The sequence below is a fragment of the Lepidochelys kempii genome, chromosome 23 (genome assembly GCF_965140285.1).
Source record: "Lepidochelys kempii isolate rLepKem1 chromosome 23, rLepKem1.hap1, whole genome shotgun sequence".
NCBI classification, from domain to species: Eukaryota; Metazoa; Chordata; order Testudines; family Cheloniidae; genus Lepidochelys; species Lepidochelys kempii.
This window is the reverse complement of record NC_136402.1, coordinates 1538828-1558311: the sequence shown is the minus strand read 5'-3', so window position 1 is coordinate 1558311 and position 19484 is coordinate 1538828. Positions and strand designations below refer to the sequence as shown.

Genomic DNA, 19484 nt, shown 5'->3' with positions numbered 1-19484 from the left:
CAAGAGCCGGCCAGTGGCTGAGAGCAGCTGTCAGTAACCGCCGTTACCACATTTGATTGGCGGCCTTTGTCACAGGACCCGCAACGGGGGGCAGAGAGGCGGGTAGCGGGTGGCTGGTATCCGATCACGTGACCAGACTCACCCAGCCGCGGCCGGCGGCCGCCATTTTACGAGGGGCAGGAGCGGCTCGCGAAGCGGGCGGGGCCCTCCGACCGCCCCATGACCTCCGACCCCGCCAGGCCACGCGCCACGCCCCCGCGCTGACCCCTGACCCCCGCGACCTGACCCCTGACCTCTCACCCATGCCCCAGTGACCTTGGTTCTAGTCTGCGCCCTTTGACCCCCTGCTGCCCCCCCAGGAGCCAGGGTGGGAATGGCCCACAGGGGGGGGCTGCCCCCTCCCCCTCCCGCCCCCCGGCAGGGCCCTGCCCCTCCCCCACCCCCGCCCCCCCCGCCCCCCTCCAGGCCGCTGCCCCCCCACGGGGCCAAGTTCCTCCAGGCGGCCCCGGCGCCGCGCAGCGGAGACGAGCTCCGGGAGCTGCTGAGCCGCCGGAAACCCAGGTCGGGCCGCGCCGGGAGAACCCAGGGGGCGCTGTGGGGCGGGGAGCGGGGCGGGGGGTCGGCAGGGGGCGCTGTCACCGGGCAGGCGGGGCTGGCCCCGTGGGGCGCTAGGGGGCGCTGTGGGGCGGGGAGCGGGGCGGGGGGTCGGCAGGGGGCGCTGTGGGGCGGGGGGGTCGGCAGGGGGCGCTCTCCCCCAGCAGGCAGGGCTGGCCCCGTGGGGCGCTAGGGGGCGCTGTGGGGCGGGGGGGTCGGCAGGGGGCGCTCTCCCCCGGCAGGCAGGGCTGGCCCCGTGGGGCGCTGTGGGGCGGGGGGCTCGGCAGGGGGCGCTCTCCCCCGGCAGGCGGGGCTGGCCCCGTGGGGCGCTAGGGGGCGCTGTGGGACAGGGAGCGGGGCAGGGGGGCTCAGCAGGGGGCGCTGTGGGGCAGGGGGCTCGGCAGGGGGCGCTGTGGGGCAGGGGGCTCGGCAGGGGGCGCTGTGGGGCGGGGGGGTCGGCAGGGGGCGCTCTCCCCCGGCAGGCAGGGCTGGCCCCGTGGGGCGCTAGGGGGCGCTGTGGGGCGGGGGGGTCAGCAGGGGGCGCTGTGGGGCGGGGGGCTCGGCAGGGGGCGCTCTCCCCCGGCAGGCAGGGCTGGCCCCGTGGGGCGCTAGGGGGCGCTGTGGGGCGGGGGGGTCAGCAGGGGGCGCTGTGGGGCGGGGGGGTCGGCAGGGGGCGCTCTCCCCCGGCAGGCGGGGCTGGCCCCGTGGGGCGCTAGGGGGCGCTGTGGGGCGGGGGGGTCGGCAGGGGGCGCTCTCCCCCGGCAGGCAGGGCTGGCCCCGTGGGGCGCTGTGGGGCGGGGGGCTCGGCAGGGGGCGCTCTCCCCTCACAGTCAGCCCCGACCCTAACCCCCAGGGTGGCAGCCCAGGTCTCTGTGGTGCTGGAGGTGCCCGCAATTCAAATGAGACGTAACACCGAGTTCCTAGGCTCTGCTCTTCGCCCCGAGGTCCAGGTGCGGTGAACCCCAGTGTCCTGGCCCGGCCCCAGCTGAGCTGAGTTCCTTTTGCCTCCCTAAATTCCCTCTGCGGTGCCCCCTGGGTCCAGGACCTTGGGCCACTTCCTGTCCCTCAGTGGGGCCTTGCCACCTGGCCATCAGACAGCAGCCGCATCCCAGCCCAGAGGTAGCCGCAGTCCCAGCAGCAGCTGAAGTCCGTTCTCCCAAAGCGCTCTGGGAGGAGACGAGATCGTCTCATTAATTATGCAGAGAAGAACGTGCTGGCGAGCGGGCGCTGGACGGCGAATGGCCAGTGAGTGTTTCTTTGGTTCTGTCTTCCAGCTTCAGCGGGTGTCTCAAGTGGCTCCTCTACAACAGGGCGGTGCCTTCCTTAATCCAAGAGGGGCCCCAGTGAGTATTGCGAGCACTATCTCTCTGGCAGCTGAGTGTGATGGGGAGGGGGTGGCTCTACCCGGGGGCTGGACCCACCCAGGGGCCTGGGGCAGGGGTCTCAGTCCCATGGATCTACAGCTTCCCCTGCTTGGTCCCTCCCAAGGAGTTGCCAAGAGCTCTTTTGTCCTGTGCATCGGAGGGAGCATAGGGGTGGCCAGCCTGGCGCTGAGCAGGGAGCCAGCGGCTGTATTATGGTCGCGCCTGGGAAGCCCAGCCGTGGACCCGGCCCCCATTGTGCTTGGTGCTGTATAAACCTCCCAAAAGACAGTCCCCGCCCCAGAGACCTGCAATCTAGGTCTAAGAGACAAGCCAGCCAGTGGAGACGGACAGGGAGCACCGGGAAACAAGGAGGCCGTACCACTCAGCAGGGTGGGCAGGGATCTCCTCCCACCAGCAGCCTAACCGCTGTGAAATCTGTTGGAGGCGTCCCGGCAAAGGAGTGTTTCCCGGCAGGTGCAGGAGGCCGAGGAGGGAGCCAGGCAGATGTTTACGGGGAGCTCTGCCCGAGTGGCGGGTGAGAGCGCAAAGGGCCTGGGGAGCGTTACTCGCCACGTCGGAGGGAAAAGGATGGTGAGGAGGTAGCACAAGGTCGGACGAGTTGGTCTAAACCTAACGTCCGACTCGGGATCTGCCTTTAAAACCCCCACGCCTGGCCTTTTCCATCTTAAACAGGTGCCCCCAGGCTGCTCCCCCAAACCCCAGCCTGGGGGTGAGCCACACCTCAGTGAGCCGTACCCCACTCCCCTGGAGGAGCGAAGGCCTTGCTGGAGCTAGCATCTGTGGCCAGACGGCCCGTTCGCTCATGTCACCTGATCTCCTGGGTGGCCCAGGCCCTTCAGTCTCACCTGGTTACCTATGTGCTGAGCCCAGAGAGTTGAGTTAGAGCAAAACATTTCAGTCCTCAGGGGCTAAGCTCCAGTGAGCCCAGGCAAGGAACAGGAGCCACCGAGGTGCCACCGCTGCCCCAGGCCGCTGCGATGGCAGGGAATCGACTCAGTGAGACGTGCCCAGATGAGCCCAGCCGGTGACACGTACCCCAGGCTGCAAGGGAGGCAAAAACCGTAGGGAGGCTGGGAATGCCGAGGGGGAAGAGGCCAAAGGACACAGGAACCCAGGGAAGCGTTCCAAGGCTCGCGGAGAAATACCTGTCTCTGAACCCGGCACCCTGGCAGGGGGACTGGCCGAGCTCAGCCCGTGGGACCCAGGCTCCCTGCATTGTCTCTTGTCTCTGCCCCTGTAGGTGCGGGCTGGTGGCGCTGTGGATGGCGGGCTCCCTCCTCAGTCTGTCCCAGGACGTCTCCCTGGAGAGGATCATGCAGGTGGCATTGGAGAGAGGCTACACTGCCCAGGGAGAAATGTTCTCAGGTCGGTGACTGGTTGCGGTGGGGGTTAAAAACTCCCTCCCTGCACTAGGCCATAGGTGCTGGCGGGACCCTCCAAAGGCCAGTCTGGGTTGTGACTGTGTGAGGAAGTGCCCAGAGGCGGTACATAGCGCAGGGCATGAGGGCCTTGCTCCTGCCTTGCCGGAGTTCAGTCTCTGGCCCCTAGAGCGTTGCTGGGGACCGGACGCCTTCCTGGAAGGGCTCGGTGCAGGGGGGGCTGGGTGATGTGGAACAGCCTGTGCTGGACGGGAGGTCAGACTCGATGGTCGCATTGGCCCTTCCAGCCTTATTCGCTGAACCCTGGTCTCTGCACAGCCTCAGCTCCCACCTCTGTCCCCCCAGCGGGATGAGTTTTCTTGAAAACTTGCAAGATCCTTGATTTAGGGAAAGAACCCCACAGCCGGGCTGTTAATTTCCCACGAGGAGCGAGCACTTGGAGGTTTCTGTCCGAGGCACGAGGATCCTCTGGGAGCCGGGGCAGGCAGCGGGAGCCTCGCTAATGCTGGCCCTGAGTGGTCCAAGATCATGAGCATGTACTGAGCAGCTGGGCTGGGGATTCACTTTTGGAGCCTTTCAGGCTCATACTTCCCAGATCTTCTCCACAGCCAGCAGGGAAAGCTGAGGACTTTGTGGAATCCCGGGACTCCGGGAGTTGGGGTTTGTGAGGAAAAACAGCGGCTATCGTCAGGCTGCTGATAAAATCCTGAGTGCAGGCCACAGTGAGCCCGGCCTGTATAAATGCCGTGGGGCCGGCGCTATGTGTTCTCGCTGATCCATCGAGTCTCAGGCTGGCAGAGACCATTGTGAGCAGCTGGTTCGACCGCCTGTAGAACATGGGCCACGGGCCTTCCCTGAATTGGCTCCTGTGTGAACAGGAGCTTCCTGAAAAACAGCCCATCTTGATTTAAACCGCTCCCGTGATGGAGAGCCCGCCACGGCCCCCGGGAAATCGTTTCAATAGTTCATTCTCCTCCCCGTTACAAATCTGTGCCATTTCCTGTCTGAATTCGTCTAGCTTCGCCTCCAGCCACTGGGTCGTGTTAGACCTTTGCTAGGTTGCAGAGCCCTTGGTTGTCCCCCTGTCGGGTCGCTTGCCCCCGGCAGTGTGGTTCCCCCGCGTGCCATCGGAGCGCTGCTCAGGGGGAGCAGGAAGCCAGGGACACGCTCCGAGCGCAGGCTGCGCTGACGGGGGTGGGCCTCGGGGCAGCTCTAATCCCTGTCTCTGCCCATCCCAGCGGCTGACATGGCCCAGCTGGCCGAGGAGGTGTTCCAGTGCCAGGCCGAGCTGCTTTCGGGAGGTCTGGAGGGAGAGAACCGGGGCAGGATCCTTCGCCATCTGACCGCTGGCTGCCCCCTGCTACTGCCGTATCCTTCCCATGCGCAGCGACCCCTTGGGGTGTCCCGTCCATGCTGGGCTCCGCACTGCAGCCTGTACGCATGGGCAGGGCTGGCGCAGTTCTGATACCCCTGTAGAGCAGGTCTGGTGGTGTCATTTTAGAGGCAGATGCAGCCACTTCTGGGGTGGGATGTGGCCACCAACTCTCACGTCTCCTCTTCCCGGCTGCAGCGGGGGCGGGGGATGAATGTGGGGCAGGTGCCTTCTCCCTCCCAGTAGTTAAATGCCCCCCCACACCTACCTCCCCCATGCCCCGCCCTTTCGAGGCAGCCATTGGGGTGGTGTCTAGAGCCAGCAGGTTCAGACAGCAGCAGTTTTAAAGCTCCAGCCCTTCTCTGGTTGGAGGGGTTTAGCCACCCCATGTGTGCCCAGTCAGTGCTTGCTGGGGAGGGCACTTCTCCAGGGGCAGGAGCCGGGTGCCCAGAGGTGGGGCAGCCTTCTCGCCCCACGTGCCCCTTCCTTGCCAGCCGGCCTGCCACAGCCCCCTTGGCAAACCTTAATGGCCACCCCAGCTACGACGAGGACTCCAACCACGAGCCTTGCAGGAGACGCGGCTACAAAGCCCACTGGGCCGTCGTCTCAGGTATGTCCTGGCTGCACGGGCGGGGGCGGCTTCTGGGGCTGCGGCGAACGGGGCTTGGACCCGTCCTGCTCAGGCCCTTTGCCCTGTTCCCGGGCAGCTCCCAGGGTGGGGAGTGAGCTTATTATCCCTGCGGCCGCAGCGCCCCGCCCTGGTCCACCCCCAAACTTCCCCCATGGGAGGGCCTGGAGCTCCCAGCATCTGGAGCTGGGGCTGCCCAGCCGCCGTGGGGAAAAACAGGCTCCTAAGGCTGGGGCGTGGGGACAGCCCCGATCAGAGCCGGGCTTCCTACGCCTACGCCTGGGCACAGGGAGAAAGAAACCAGGAGGGTGAGTTGGCCTGGCTGCATTTCCAAGACTCGCCCCAAGGGGGCGGCAGCGGGCCGGGCACGGGGCCAGCCTGCAGAGCTGTGCCAACAGTGGCTCCCAGGGACCTGTCCTGGGGGGCTGCCCCCGGCACTGGCCCAGTGATCCCAGGGGCGTGGCGAGGCTGCCCAGACAGGACCCTGCGGCTGCGATTCCCAGCACAGGACTGCCCTGGGGAGACTGGCTAGCTCCTCTCCCCCTGCAGGACTCCTGCTGGGCCTCCGGGACGGCGCCCTCAGTCCGGCCTGCCAGGAGGACGAGCAGATCCCCGGCCTCTTCCGCCCCGGCCCGGCCTGCCCCCCGCCCGCCCCGGAGGACGTGCTGGAGACCTACCTGCTCTCCAAGCAGGGCAAGAGCTGGCGCCCCCAGCTGTGGAATTACCGGCAGGCGCACGAGAGCAACGCCCAGCTGATGGACTTCTGCCCCAAGCGGGCGGGCGACGGCAAGGTCTACGTGGTGCCCGCGGGCGGCGTCAAGGCGGGGCTCTGCGGCAAGACGGTGCTGCTGTGCCCAAGGACCACACAGAGCGCCCTGCCCCAGCCAGCCGGGCCGCCCCCTGCTGCCGAGCGCTAAGAGCCACTGGAGCAGCGGGCAGAGGAGACGGCACAGCGCCCGCCTGCTGCAAACTCCCTGCATCCCTTGGGCCCGCCCATGCTACCAGGGACAGCAGGGCCCAGTGGGTGGAGCACTGATCTGGGACTCGGGGGGCCTGGCTCTGCCGCGCTTCCCCTCTCCGTGCCTCAGTTTCCCCTCTGCAAAATGGGGCTGATGTTCCTGCCCTCCTTTGCAGAGCGGTGCACGGGGAGGGGCAGGGCATATAATAGTCAGGCGCACCGAGGAGAGAGCCGCTGGGGTTAAAGTGCCGGGTGTGGCCCCGGCCCCTTTTCCCTGTGCCGCAGGAAGCGCCGATGCCCGCCGGGCTGTGGCCGTGGGGGAGGAGCAGCTATTTCAGGCCCTCTCCAGAGGAGCTGCTGCTCTTCCCCCAGTGAGCTTCTCAGAATGTCCCAGATTTCTGGTTTGGGGCCACGGCGCCAGGAAACGGCAGGTACTTGTGGCCGGCTCTGAAAATAACTTAACGCTTCCTGTCTGCCACCCACCACTGTTAGCTCTTGAGAGCAGGGACTGGCTCTCAGTCAGGACTGGTGCAGCGCCCGGCCCGACGGGGCCCCGATCTCGGCCGGGGTCTGGGCAGCACCCGGCCCGAAGGGACCCTGATCTCAGCCGGGGTCTGGGCAGCACCCGGCCTGATGGTCTCTAGAGCTGCTGTCATACACCTAACTTGGGAACTCTGAACCACGCCCAGCAAACCTGCATTAAAGACAAAGGCTGTTTGGTTTCCACCACGGGCAGGTTCTGTTTATTGTGACAGGTTCCAGTCCCAGAGGCCTGGCCATTGTCCCTTGGCCCCAGCACCGCGTTCCCGTCTCCAGAGGGGTGGCAGAGCCCCACGCAGAGGCCTGGGCCAGGGACAACACTGTGGGAGGGATCCTGAGGGGCCCGTTCCCGCTGGTTACTGGGCAGCACTCAAGGGACTGGAGCGAATGCCCAGCTGGCTACACGCTGCGCTCCTGAGCCCGAGCCAGCGGGGAGCAGGACGGTCCCATGAACCGCGCCCACCTGCCCCCATTAGCTCCAGGGTGCAGTGAATCCCTGCTCACAGCCAGAGCTGAACCCAGTGACGCTTCCCCGCCACCGGCAGGGGCTGGAGGTCTGAGCAGCTCCCTGCAGAGCGGCCACGGCTCAGGCAGCTACTGGCCGTGCCCTTGGCACAGAAGCCAGAGACGGATCGTCTCTTCCAGTAGGGTCGGGCCTCGTGAAGTCCGGGCTCCCGAATCCACTCGTCGCTGGGGCCTTGGGAAACGCTCCCCAGACTGGCCAGGCTTGAAGCTGGTGCAGGTGGAGGCGACTCCCTGGCCCCCTCCGTGTTTCAGGGGGTTGGCTCTGCCCGTGAGATGCTCACGCAGACGTGCGGCGAGCACACGGGAAACGAGGCACCGAGGGAGCGGCAGAGCCAGAGGAAACCAGGTGCCTCACTCGGGCCCTTGTGCATCCGCCTCTGCAGATGTGCGAGCCGAGCCGGGAGCCTGGCGGAGAGCTGGCCTGCGGCTGGCCGTGCCAGCACCCTGCACGAAGGGCAAGAGCCCGTGGCGAGCCCAAGGCTGGGCTAGGAGAACCACACGAAGCTGGCAGAGGAGGCAGCGTCCCAGCTGGTTCTCAAACGGCCGAGACCCCTGTAAAGCCGGACTGAGCTTTCCAGCCAGGCTCACCTCAGCACAGAGCCACACAACTCTCCAGCCTCCAGGAAAACCGCCCCGGGCTAGGCCAGACTCAGCCACAGGCCCCCTGAGCTCCCCGTGGGCGTGGTGCAAGCTTGGCAGTAAGTCCGCGTTCTCAGTTCCCAGCCAGCCTGTTCCCAGGCCAGAGGGGCCAGCACGAGGCTCCTTTGCACAGCCAAACGGACGGGCCGGTAAGAGCAAAGCGCCGGGGGTGGAAATGGCCAGCCAGTTCCGACCCTCCAGCAGGGCCACAAATGCTTCAGGGGAAGGGGTGAGAACCCCGCAGCCGCAGCTGGGGGACACCCTGCCGCCTGGGGGGTCACCTCAGAGCCCAGTCACTATGCTTCAACCCCCGAGTTGCCAAAAAGTCTTTTAAAGTGTCTTGAATTTAACCCAACATTAATGGGCAGCTCCCTGCAGATCAGGTCCCGTGGAGCCGCCCAGTGGTGGGGCAGGGTCTGATACCAGCAGGGGCGGGAACCGGACCCACCTGCGAAATTACGCAGGGCTGCAGGAAAATGGGCCGTGAACAGGAGAGGGGCCCAGAGGATCCAAGCCTCCTTTGGTTCGGTTCCGCTTCGGCCGGCGTCGCCCGGAGTGCAGGATCGCTGCCCCTGTGCCCGCCGAAAGGCTGGTGTCTCCCGTCTCAGCCTCGGCCTTCCCAGGGTTCCCTGGGCCGCAGAACGAGCCACTGAGCGGGAAAGGGCTCCGCTCCGAGACGGGACCAGGTCTCGGCCCTTCCCGCTGGCTGCTGTAAAACAGGTCCCATCGCATCTGTGCGACGGGCCAGGCCCTGCAGGTGTCCTCCCCGGCGCGGGGCCGTCAGCCGATGGAAGCGGGCACAGGCAGACGGGGCGCGACGGGCCCCAGCTCCGAGCGGGGCTGTAGCATATCTGGCTGTATAAATAAGAGGCAGGGAGGGCACCGCACGGCAGTGCCCGTCTATTGCACAGAGCCGGTGCCAGGTGTCCCCAGTGCGCCGGCCCAGGCCCTGCCGGTGCCCGGCTCAGTTCTGCACCATGGTGCTGAAGATGGCGATGAGATTGTCCAGCCCCCAGAGGTAGCCGTCCTCTCGGTTCCCCTCCACCCACGGCAGCCGGTGCGTCAGCGTCTGGCCCCCGGCCAGCGGCACCATCTTTCCGAAGTCGATCATCCAGACCTTGGCCAGCCCCGTCCGGTCATGGACGAAAAGCAAAGAGCTCCCCACCACCTGTCAGGGGGCAAACACAGAGCTCAGTGAGCAAGGGGGCTTGGAGCCAGGACTCCTGGGTTCCTTCCCCGGCTCTAGAAGGGGAGTGGTTAGAGCAGAGCTGGGAACCGGGACTCCTGGGTTCTCTCCCCAGCTCTGGGAGGGGAGTGGGGTCTAGTGGTTAGAGCAGGGGGCTGGGAGCCAGGACTCCTGCGTTCTCGCCCCAGCTCTGGGAGAGGAGTGGGGTCTAGTGGTTAGAGCAGGGGGGCTGGGAGCCAGGACTCCTGCGTTCTCGCCCCAGCTCTGAGAGGGGAGTGGGGTCTAGTGGTTAGAGCAGGGGGGCTGGGAGCCAGGACTCCTGGGTCCATTCATTGCTCTGGGAGCCACAGGAGGAGGCTGCTACAGAACCCAGCGCATCCAGGCGGGGCCAGAGGAGAGACAAACAAGTGTCGCTTCCTAGGGACCTGGGGTTGCCAGTGGGCAGGCGAACAGACCCTGCACCCTGGCGCGTGTGCCCAGACCCACAGGGCGAGGGCCACTGGCTGGGCCACCCGCTCAGCAGGGAGCGTCTCCCCCCCGGCCCCCACCCAGCCAGAACCTACCTCGTGGGTCTTGAAGACCTCGGACTGCTCCAGCGCTGCCCGCAGCTCCTCCAAGCGGCCCAGGTAGGTGGCCTGGAGAGGAAGAGGGGGGTGGGCAGGTGAGGCCGAGGGCACCACGGGATCCACCCAGCTGCCCCGAGCGCCAGCCAGGTGCAGCCGGTCTGGGCCCCGGCAGGGAGGGGAACGGGGCTGGCCCGATCGGCAAGGACTGGCACCGGCAATTCAACAGGGGGCGCCCTCCCCGGCAGGCAGGGCTGGCCCCAGGGGCGCCCCCTGGGGGGGCTGGGGGCTCAGCAGGGGGCTCTCCCCTGGCAGGCATGGCTGGCCCCAGGGTGGCGCTGGGGGGCGCTGGGAGGGCTGGGGGCTCAGCAGGGGGCTCTCCCCTGGCAGGCAGGGCTGGCCCCAGGGTGGCGCTGGGGGGCGCTGGGGGGGCTGGGGGCTCAGCAGGGGGCGTGCTCCCCTAGCAGGCAGGGCTGGCCCCAGGGGGGCGCTGGGGGGGCTGGGGGCTCAGCAGGGGGCTCTCCCCTGGCAGGCAGGGCTGGCCCTGGGGGGGTTGTGGGGCAGGGAGCGGGGTGGGGTCTCCCCAGGCAATCAGAGCTGCCCTAGAGGGCGCTGTGCTGCCGCCCGCAGTTGAAACAAAAGCCGCGCAGATCTCCGCCAGCCGCTGTGTCGTGCCCCAGAGGTGGCCGCATTCCGGCAGCGAAAAGCCCAAGCTCTGGGCCATGCGGCACCTACGGGGAGCCCAGCCCCTCACCAGGATGGTTCTGTCGCCGTCCACAAAGTCGCCCAGCGCCTGCATCACCTGCTCGGGCAGCCGCGTCTTCTTGAAGTTGGTGCTGCAGGTGCCGTCGGCTTTCTGGGGACACAGGGACCCGTCAGCCGGGGCCTGGGAGGCTGCGCGGGACGCACCTGCCCCACTCAGACCCACTCCCCACACAGCCAGCCCTGCCCCAGCCAGACGTGATCTCCCCTCCCCAGAGCCAGACGCCCCTGCTCCACCTTCCCCTCCCAGAGGTGGACATAACCCCCCTCCCCTGCTGCAGCCAGGCCCGCTCCCCCCCAGCCAGGCCCGCTCCTCCCCCCAGCAAGATGTGACCCCCCAGCCAGGCCTGCTCCGCCCCAGCCAGGCCCGCTCCCCCCCAGCCAGGCCTGCTGCCTCCCCAGCCAGATGTGACCCCCCCAGCCAGGCCTGCTCCACCCCAGCCAGATGTGGCCCCCCAGCCAGATGTGACCCCCCAGCCAGGCCTGCTCCGCCCCAGCCAGATGTGACCCCCCAGCCAGGCCTGCTCCCCCCCAGCCAGATGTGGCCCCCCAGCCAGGCCTGCTCCACCCCAGCCAGATGTGAACCCCCAGCCAGGCCTGCTCCCCCCAGCCAGATGTGGCCCCCCCAGCCAGGCACACTCCCCCCCAGCCAGATGTGGCCGCCCCAGCCAGGCCTGCTCCGCCCCAGCTAGATGTGGCCCCCCCAGCCAGGCCTGCTCCCCCCCAGCCAGATGTGACCCCCCAGCCAGGCCCGCTCCGCCCCAGCCAGATGTGACCCCCCAGCCAGGCCCGCTCCGCCCCAGCCAGATGTGACCCCCCCAGCCAGATGTGGCCCCCCAGCCAGGCCCGCTCCGCCCCAGCCAGATGTGACCCCCCCAGCCAGATGTGGCCCCCCAGCCAGGCCCGCTCTGCCCCAACCAGATGTGGCCCCCCAGCGAGGCCCGCTCCCCCCCAGCAAGATGTGGCCCCCCAGCCAGGCCTGCTCCGCCCCAGCCAGATGTGACCCCCCAGCCAGATGTGGCCCCCCAGCCAGGCCTGCTCCGCCCCAGCCAGGCCCGCTCTGCCCCAGCCAGATGTGACCCCCCAGCCAGATGTGGCCCCCCAGCCAGGCCCGCTCCGCCCCGGCCCGTGGCCCCACCTTGATGCCCTCGATGCGGAAGCCCAGCGTGGCGGTGGAGCTGAGCGACTCCCTCCACTGCATGTAACGGGGCTTGAGCACGGCGCGCTGGGCGTGCTCCTCGGGCGTGGGCGCCCCCGGCTCCACCGCCACCATCTTCTCGTACATGTCGCGGCGCAGCCGGGGCCGCTGCCGGGCCTGCTCCAACTCCTCCTCCAGGTACGTCCTGCGGGGGGGCAGAGCGGGGATCAGCTGGGGGCGCCCACCCCATGGCCTCGGCCTCGGCCGGCCCGGGGCTCCTGGGGTCTGGCGCTCCCAGCGCAGGGCTCCTGGGTTCTACCCCGGCGGTGGGGGCTGGTGGTCAGAGCAGGGGGCTGGGAGCCAGGACTCCTGGGTTCCATCCCTGGCTCTGGGAGGGGAGTGGGGGCTGGTGGTCAGAGCAGGGGGGCTGGGAGCCAGGACTCCTGGGTTCCATCCCTGGCTCTGGGAGGGGAGTGGGGGCTGGTGGTCAGAGCAGGGGGGCTGGGAGCCAGGACTCCTGGGTTCCATCCCTGGCTCTGGGAGGGGAGTGGGGGCTGGTGGTCAGAGCAGGGGGGCTGGGAGCCAGGACTCCTGGGTTCTCTCCCAGCTCTGGGAGGGGAGTGGGGGCTGGTGGTCAGAGTGGAGGGGGCTGGGAGCCAGGACTCCTGGGTTCCATCCCTGGCTCTGGGAGGGGAGTGGGGGCTGGTGGTCAGAGTGGAGGGGGCTGGGAGCCAGGACTCCTGGGTTCTCTCCCTGCTGCCCCTCGCTGAGCCGGCTTGCCTGTGCCCCCTCTGGGCTCTCACCTGACCCCCATCTTGCAGTCCATGAGGGAGGGTGTCTCGAAGTTGGCCAGCAGATCCTCCATCTGGTTGTAGCACTCGCCGTCCCGCTGCGCCAGCCCGAAGTAGGCGGGCACGTGGGGGCGCAGCGAGTCCCCCATGAGGCGCTCCAGGCTTTGCTGCTCACACGGGCAGAACTTCTTCAGGATCCGCCCGTAGTCGCCGGCTTTGAAATTCCCTGCCGGGGAGGGAGGGGACGGCTGGTGTCAGGGGAGCCCGGACACGCCCGGCCCATGCCCGCTGGGCACACGGCGCTGCCTTCACCCAGCCACCCTCGGGGCTGGCTGCACCCCCCAGCAGAGCCACGGCCCCTCCCCTCGTGGCCCTGTTCCCACGGCCCCTCTCACCCGCATGGCCGGCCAGCTGCACCCAGGGGTAGCGCTTCTTGAAGGACACGACGAAAGGCGACCAGTGGACCATGCTCTTGAGTTTCTTCCACGGCTTGTTCTAGAGAGAAAGGCAGGGAGGGAGTCAGTGCCCGGGCACCCGCGGCAGGGGACCCGGCAGTGCCCCCCCTACTGTAGGAGGGTCCCTGCTAGAGGACCCAACTGAGATCACCCCCCCTGCCCCCCCGTGCCAGGTGCTGCACAGACCGCGCGTGTTCAAGGCCCCCAACGTGTGACCGGCGCTTTCCAGCCATTCGGCCGAGATCAGGGCCCCGTCAGGCCGGGCGCTGCCCAGACCCCGAGGGACAGGCAGTCCCTGCCCCACACAGCGCATGGGAAGGATTGTTCTCCCCATGTTACAGACGGGGAAACTGAGGCCTGACTTGTCCAAGGTCCCCCAGAGTGTCAGCGGCAGATTTGGGAAGAGAACGAAAAGGGAGTGACTCCTCCCCCAACCCCTGCTCTAACCACTAGACTCCCCTCCCAGAGCCAGGACAGGACCCAGGAGTCCAGGCTCCCAGCTGCCCGGCTCTAACCACCAGCCCCCACTCCCCTGGGAGAGAACCCAGGAGTCCTGGCTCCCAGCCCCCACACCACACGCCCTACAAGGGGGGGCCAATCTGACTCCATCTATGCAGCTGGTTCAGAAGCTCGCCCGGGCCCTCGGCGCCTCCCCCAGACACACACGCGCCCTCCCCCACCCCGGGGCAGCTCCCCTCCCACCTGTGGCACTGCACCATCCCGCATCGGCCCAGTGCAGCTGGGTCTGCTCCCTGCTCACCGCCGGGTGCCCGGAGCCGGTGGCGGGCGGGGCTGGGGGCCGCCGAGGACAGCAGCTGCTTGCGGGCGCTGCCCCACGCCGAGACGCTGGCATGTCACCTCCGCCTGGCGCGGAGCAGAGTCCCCGTTCCCGCCCCCCGCCTGGACTTTCACCCAGGGCACAGGTCGCGCCCGCGTTAATTACACGAGGGGGGGCGGAGAATCCCTGTCACCTGCTGGCACCAGCTCGTTATGGGGCTGCTGGGAATGGCCCCCCGGGCTGTCCCCTCTGATCAGGGACAGGAGCCGGGAGGGCCAGGCCAAGGCCACCCCACCCCACCCCATGGCCCCTGCAGAGGGGGCTCAGTCACCAGCAGCTCCGGGTCCCTCTGAGGGACGAGCCCATGCAGGCCTCGTGTCTGGGAGCCAGGACTCCTGGGTTCTATCCCTGGATCTGGGAGGGGAGTGGGGGCTAGTGGTTAGGGGGGGCTGGGAGCCAGGACTCCTGGGTTCTATCCCTGGATCTGGGAGGGGAGTGGGGGCTAGTGGTTAGGGGGGGCTGGGAGCCAGGACTCCTGGGTTCTATCCCTGGATCTGGGAGGGGAGTGGGGGCTAGTGGTTGGGAGGGGCTGGGAGCCTGGACTCCTGGGTTCTATCCCTGGATCTGGGAGGGGAGTGGGGGCTAGTGGTTAGGGGGGGCTGGGAGCCAGGACTCCTGGGTTCTATCCCTGGATCTGGGAGGGGAGTGGGGGCTAGTGGTTAGGGGGGGCTGGGAGCCAGGACTCCTGGGTTCTATCCCTGGATCTGGGAGGGGAGTGGGGGCTAGTGGTTGGGAGGGGCTGGGAGCCTGGACTCCTGGGTTCTATCCCTGGATCTGGGAGGGGAGTGGGGGCTAGTGGTTAGGGGGGGCTGGGAGCCAGGACTCCTGGGTTCTATCCCTGGATCTGGGAGGGGAGTGGGGGCTAGTGGTTAGGGGGGGCTGGGAGCCTGGACTCCTGGGTTCTATCCCTGGATCTGGGAGGGGAGTGGGGGCTAGTGGTTGGGGGGGGCTGGGAGCCAGGACTCCTGGGTTCTATCCCTGGATCTGGGAGGGGAGTGGGGGCTAGTGGTTGGGGGGGGCTGGGAGCCAGGACTCCTGGGTTCTATCCCTGGATCTGGGAGGGGAGTGGGGGCTAGTGGTTGGGGGGGGCTGGGAGCCAGGACTCCTGGGTTCTGTCCCCAGCTCTGGGAGGGGAGTGGGGGCTAGTGGTTAGGGGGGGCTGGGAGCCAGGACTCCTGGGTTCTATCCCTGGATCTGGGAGGGGAGTGGGGGCTAGTGGTTAGGGGGGGCTGGGAGCCCGGACTCCTGGGTTCTGTCCCCAGCTCTGGGAGGGGAGTGGGGGCTAGTGGTTAGGGGGGGCTGGGAGCCAGGACTCCTGGGTTCTGTCCCCAGCTCTGGGAGGGGAGTGGGGGCTAGTGGTTGGGGGGGGCTGGGAGCCCGGACTCCTGGGTTCTATCCCTGGATCTGGGAGGGGAGTGGGGGCTAGTGGTTAGGGGGGGCTGGGAGCCAGGACTCCTGGGTTCTATCCCTGGATCTGGGAGGGGAGTGGGGGCTAGTGGTTAGGGGGGGCTGGGAGCCAGGACTCCTGGGTTCTAGGGGTTTCAAGAACACAACACAGCCATGAGCCTCAGCCTTTGTCACCAAACCAGCTCCCGGCTGCACCAGTTTCACCCTTTCAGCAGAAACTCCCGCCCCCCGCCCCGCTCAGCGTTTCACCCAGAGAACTTCCCCCCGCTCCAGCCCTGGCCTGACACACATTTTCCATCACAAGCGCCTCGCGGTTTCTTGCTGACTCTGCGCGAGGAGCAGAAACCTGCTGGCGTGATCAGGGCTGAGCCACAACAGAGCCGGGGGGGGGGCATGGAGAGCCAAAGATTTGTAACAGGTTGGCCTGGCTGCAGCCCATGGGGGAGCCTGGGCCAGCGGCGAGAGCATGGGACTGGAGTTAGGACTCCTGGCTCTGCCACTGATGTATGGGGCGGTCCTGGGCAACTCCTTGCATCTCCCCCAGCAGTGACCTGAGGAGAACAACCTGCCCTTTGTTGCTTTGGGTGGGTGCGACGGGGCCCTGATCTCGGCCGGGGTCTGGGCAGCGCCCAGCGCGACGGGGCCCTGATCTCGGCCGGGGTCTGGGCAGCGCCCGGCCTGACGGGCCCTGATCTCGGCCGGGGTCTGGGCAGCGCCCAGCGCGACGGGGCCCTGATCTCGACTGGGGTCTGGGCAGCGCCCGGCCCGACGGGGCCCTGATCTCGGCCGGGGTCTGGGCAGCGCCCGGCGTGACGGGGCCCTGATCTCGGTCGGGGTCTGGGCAGCGCCCGGCCTGACGGGGCCCTGATCTCGGCCGGGGTCTGGGCAGCGCCCGGCCCGACGGGGCCCTGATCTCGGCCGGGGTCTGGGCAGCGCCCGGCCCGACGGGGCCCTGATCTCGGCCGGGGTCTGGGCAGCGCCCGGCGTGACGGGGCCCTGTTCTCGGCCGGGGTCTGGCCAGCGCCCAGCCCGACGGGGCCCTGTTCTCGGCCGGGGTCTGGGCAGCGCCCAGCACGACGGGGCCCGATCTCGGCCGGGATCTGGGCAGTGCCCAGCCCGACGGGGCCCTGATCTTGGCCGGGGTCTGGGCAGCGCCCAGCGCGACGGGGCCCTGATCTCGGCCGGGGTCTGGGCAGCGCCCAGCACGACGGGGCCCGATCTCGGCCGGGATCTGGGCAGTGCCCGGCCCGACGGGCCCTGATCTCGGCCGGGGTCTGGGCAGCGCCCGGCGCGACAGGGCCCCGATCTCGGCCGGGGTCTGGGCAGCGCCCGGCCCGACAGGGCCCCATCTTGGACAGGACATTGAGGTTCTCCTTGCCCCTCACTCCCGCGCTCACAGCTCCACGGCTGGGTCTCACTTACCCAGGAAAGCAGCTTTTAGAGGATCCCCCTCTCGGGAGGCTGGTTTTCGCTGGATCTCAAATCCCCATCGCGAGCTGCCCCATCCCGTAACTGTACAACCCCAGCCGCAGCCCAGTCTACCTGCCCCGTCCCGCCCCGCGTCTGGGTGGCGTCAGGGGGCAGGGCAGGGAGTCAGAGATTTGTCATGGGAAAGCGGAGGCTGGGGCAGGTCAGGGTTTCCACCCCGACAGGTTTGTCAGCTCTGCACATGACTGCTGGGGGGGGAGGGGGGCAGGTGCTATCAACACTCAGCATCTCGGCCCATTTCCTGTTCCCCTTCCTAAACCCCGTAAAGCCCCCCGCCCCACAGGGAGCATCGGCCAGGTGCTGGGCCGGGGGGGGGGGGGGGGGGAGGGGGGACACTGAGGCACAGAGCAGGGCCAATCTTCCACAAGCAGCCTCAGGCTGAACTCGTGGCCCAGGGAGGCCGGCCTTGTGGAAGACCCGGGCTGGAACCCAGGAGATCTGGTTCTGCGCTGTCTTCCTGCATGACTTTGGGCAAGTCACTGCCGCCCTATGACTCAGTTTCCCCATCTGCTAATTAGCAAGCTGCAAACAACGCCCTGGCACCAGCATCAGCCTGCCTCAGAGCGAGGGTGCAAGGGTGGATGCTGGGACGTCTGCGAGGCTCAGAGGGGCGGCCGAGGCCCCCGAAGGGTGTGGGAACAGAACCCGGGAGTCCAGCTCTGAACCGCTAGGCCCCAGGCTCCTTCCCCAATCACACCCGACCTGAGACGCCCCGTTTCCAGGCAGTTCCGAGAGCCCCTTTCAGGCACGGAAAACCGCGGCTCACACCCGACAGCCAGGGCCCTGGGGGCTCGGCACACAGGCCATGGGGCAGCCCTCCGGGCATACGCGCCTGGCCGGGGCAGTGGCCACACACAGGGGCAGTGGGGGGTATTTATTCCACACTGGCAGAGCACAGAGGGCTAGAGGGGCCAACCCCATCCGCCCCCAGCTCCCCCGTGGCCCAGCGACCCCCCCCCACAGCGCCCACCCTCCCAAGGGAAACAAGAGGGTTTAACCCGCCAGTGGCGGGGGGGGGGGGGATTTGCCATCAGCTGCAGGTGCATTCATGCCACGAAGGGCCTGTGGGCTCCCGCCACCCTCACCCCAAAGGCTGGGAGTCGGGCCGGGTGCTGGGCAGGGCTCGGGGGCCTTGGCTCGTGGTGACCAGTTGGCAGCTTTCAGCTCACACGTCCCCCCAGGGGCTGCAAGCGAGCCGGGGCCAAGGACCACACACGGGCAAAGGGCACCACAGGGTAACAGCACTCGAGAACTTCTGCTCATCCCAGGACCCAGGACACCTGGGTTCACTCCCCAGCTTGGGGAGTGGGGTCTAGTGATTAGAGCAGGGGGGCTGGGAGTCAGGACTCCTGGGTTCTCTCCCAGCTCTGGGAGGGGAGTGGGGTCTAGTGGTTAGAGCAGGAGGACTGGGGGCCAGGACTCCTGGGTTCTCTCCCAGTTCTGTGAGGGGAGTGGGGTCTAGTGGTTAGAGCAGGGAGGCTCTCCTAATTCTGCACTGAATACCTGGCACGACCCCTCTCTCTGCCTCTGTGGGGCAGAGCCCCCCCAGCTCTCTGGGGAGGGGCAGTGGGGCAGTCATTGGTGGGGGGTCCCCGGCCGTGCTGTGGAGTCGTCGGGCAGGGGGCAGAGCTGAGCCGCCAGGGGCATCCGCAAGCAGCCCCCCCCCCCGCCTGGCCCCTGGGCAGGCAGCCAATGTGGGGGGGCTCTGGAGTCCCCCCTGCCCCACGGCTAGACAAAGCCCAGCGCCCGCCCGGGACAAGTCACCATGACAACATGCCGGGGAACCATTGTCCTCTAGATAAAAGGGCCCCACGGCTGGGTTCTCCCCCCCGCACTGGGAGGAGAGAGTGGGGCTGGGAGCCCGGACGCCTGGGTTCTATCCCTGCCAGGGGGAGGGGCGGCGGGAGTTAGTGGTTCGAGCAGGGAGCCCGGACGCCTGGGTTCTGTGACTGCCAGACGAGGACAGAGCTGTCTTGCTTGGGGGGTGTCCCTGGAGCGAGGTTTGTTCTGGGTCCCCAGGCTGGCGGTCGAGGTGCCCAGTAACCTTTCCGTGTCCCGGAGCCCCTGGGAGCTGGGTCAGCCCCCCTCATGCCCACCTGGGGAAGCTGAGGCACGGAACCCCACGGGATCCCCCTTCCTGCCCCCGGCAGCTGGGGACTGACACCCCGAGGGCCAAGCCTTGGACCCACCTCATGTAACCCCACATCCTGCTATTCGGGGGTTTGTCTTATACAGATACCTCTTCCCCCCCCCAAAAAAAAACCCCAGAGTGTCCCGCTTTGTCACCCCTGCCCCGGGCGCCCCGTGGGTACTTACCCGATAGGGGCTCCTGTCCCGCTGCTTCATGGCCCTGCCAGCCCCACGGCTCCACGCTTCCCCTTTGCGCCACCTCCGTCTTTCTGATGCTGCCTGAGCCCTCCCCGCTGGCTGGCATCCAAACCTCGGCGGGGAGGCGGGGGGGTGACGATGCCAGGGGGTTGCCAAGCAACCAGGCCAGCTGGCAAAGAATTTTCCATGACAGCAGCAGGAGACAGGCCCTGGCGCAGGCAGGAGGCAGCCCCCCGGGGTGCTAAGCCCACCCCATTGGGGAGTGGGGGGCAGGAGCTAGTGGGGAAGGGGCAGGGCTGGGATACGGGACACCTGGGTTTAAGTCCTGGCTCGGCCCCGGACCAGCTGTGTGACCTCGGGCCAGTTCCTGCGGCCAGACTCAGTTTCCCCATCTAATGTCTGGTCAGAGAGGGGGCCCTTCGGGACAGGGACTGTCTGGCTGTGTCCGTTGTGGGGTGGGGAGGCTGATCTCCACTGGGGCCTGTGCAGCGCCCAGCCCCACGGAGAC

At 67.9% G+C, this 19484-nt stretch overlaps 2 protein-coding genes across 3 annotated transcripts; one reads left to right on the top strand and one right to left on the bottom strand.

The window, feature by feature from the left end:
• Nucleotides 1–123: 123 nt before the first annotated feature.
• On the top strand, nt 124–7042 carry ACTMAP (actin maturation protease). 2 transcript variants are annotated; one of them, XM_073322343.2, is made up of 6 exons: nt 124–561; nt 1869–1937; nt 3220–3344; nt 4597–4726; nt 5270–5340; nt 5908–7042. In XM_073322343.2, exons 1-6 carry the CDS (start codon nt 374–376, stop codon nt 6273–6275), a joined length of 951 nt encoding a protein of 316 aa, XP_073178444.2. In that variant the 5' UTR covers nt 124–373; the 3' UTR covers nt 6276–7042. The 2 variants fall into 2 exon arrangements, with proteins under 2 accessions (XP_073178444.2, XP_073178445.1); XM_073322344.2 differs by lacking the exons at nt 124–561; nt 1869–1937 and adding an exon at nt 1809–1839.
• On the bottom strand, nt 7032–19069 carry ITPKC (inositol-trisphosphate 3-kinase C). The gene is made up of 7 exons (XM_073322345.2): nt 18965–19069; nt 12856–12955; nt 12473–12686; nt 11670–11874; nt 10524–10625; nt 9770–9841; nt 7032–9188 (listed from the first exon to the last, which is right to left on the bottom strand). Exons 1-7 carry the CDS (start codon nt 18992–18994, stop codon nt 8985–8987), a joined length of 927 nt encoding a protein of 308 aa, XP_073178446.1. The 5' UTR covers nt 18995–19069; the 3' UTR covers nt 7032–8984.
• Between the last annotated feature and the right edge of the window lie 415 nt (nt 19070–19484).

Excerpts from the sequence above, each read along its gene's own strand:
- ACTMAP (XM_073322343.2), top strand. The coding sequence starts at position 374 with ATGGCCCACAGGGGGGGGCTGCCCCCTCCCCCTCCCGCCCCCCGGCAG. Across the intron at positions 562-1,868 it reads CTGAGCCGCCGGAAACCCAG|CTTCAGCGGGTGTCTCAAGT; the intron begins GTCGGGCCGCGC and ends TCTGTCTTCCAG. Across the intron at positions 5,341-5,907 it reads CCACTGGGCCGTCGTCTCAG|GACTCCTGCTGGGCCTCCGG; the intron begins GTATGTCCTGGC and ends CTCCCCCTGCAG.
- ITPKC (XM_073322345.2), bottom strand. The coding sequence starts at position 18,994 with ATGAAGCAGCGGGACAGGAGCCCCTATCGG. Across the intron at positions 12,956-18,964 it reads GGGACAGGAGCCCCTATCGG|AACAAGCCGTGGAAGAAACT; the intron begins GTAAGTACCCAC and ends CTTTCTCTCTAG. Across the intron at positions 12,687-12,855 it reads GCAGCTGGCCGGCCATGCGG|GGAATTTCAAAGCCGGCGAC; the intron begins GTGAGAGGGGCC and ends CCTCCCCGGCAG.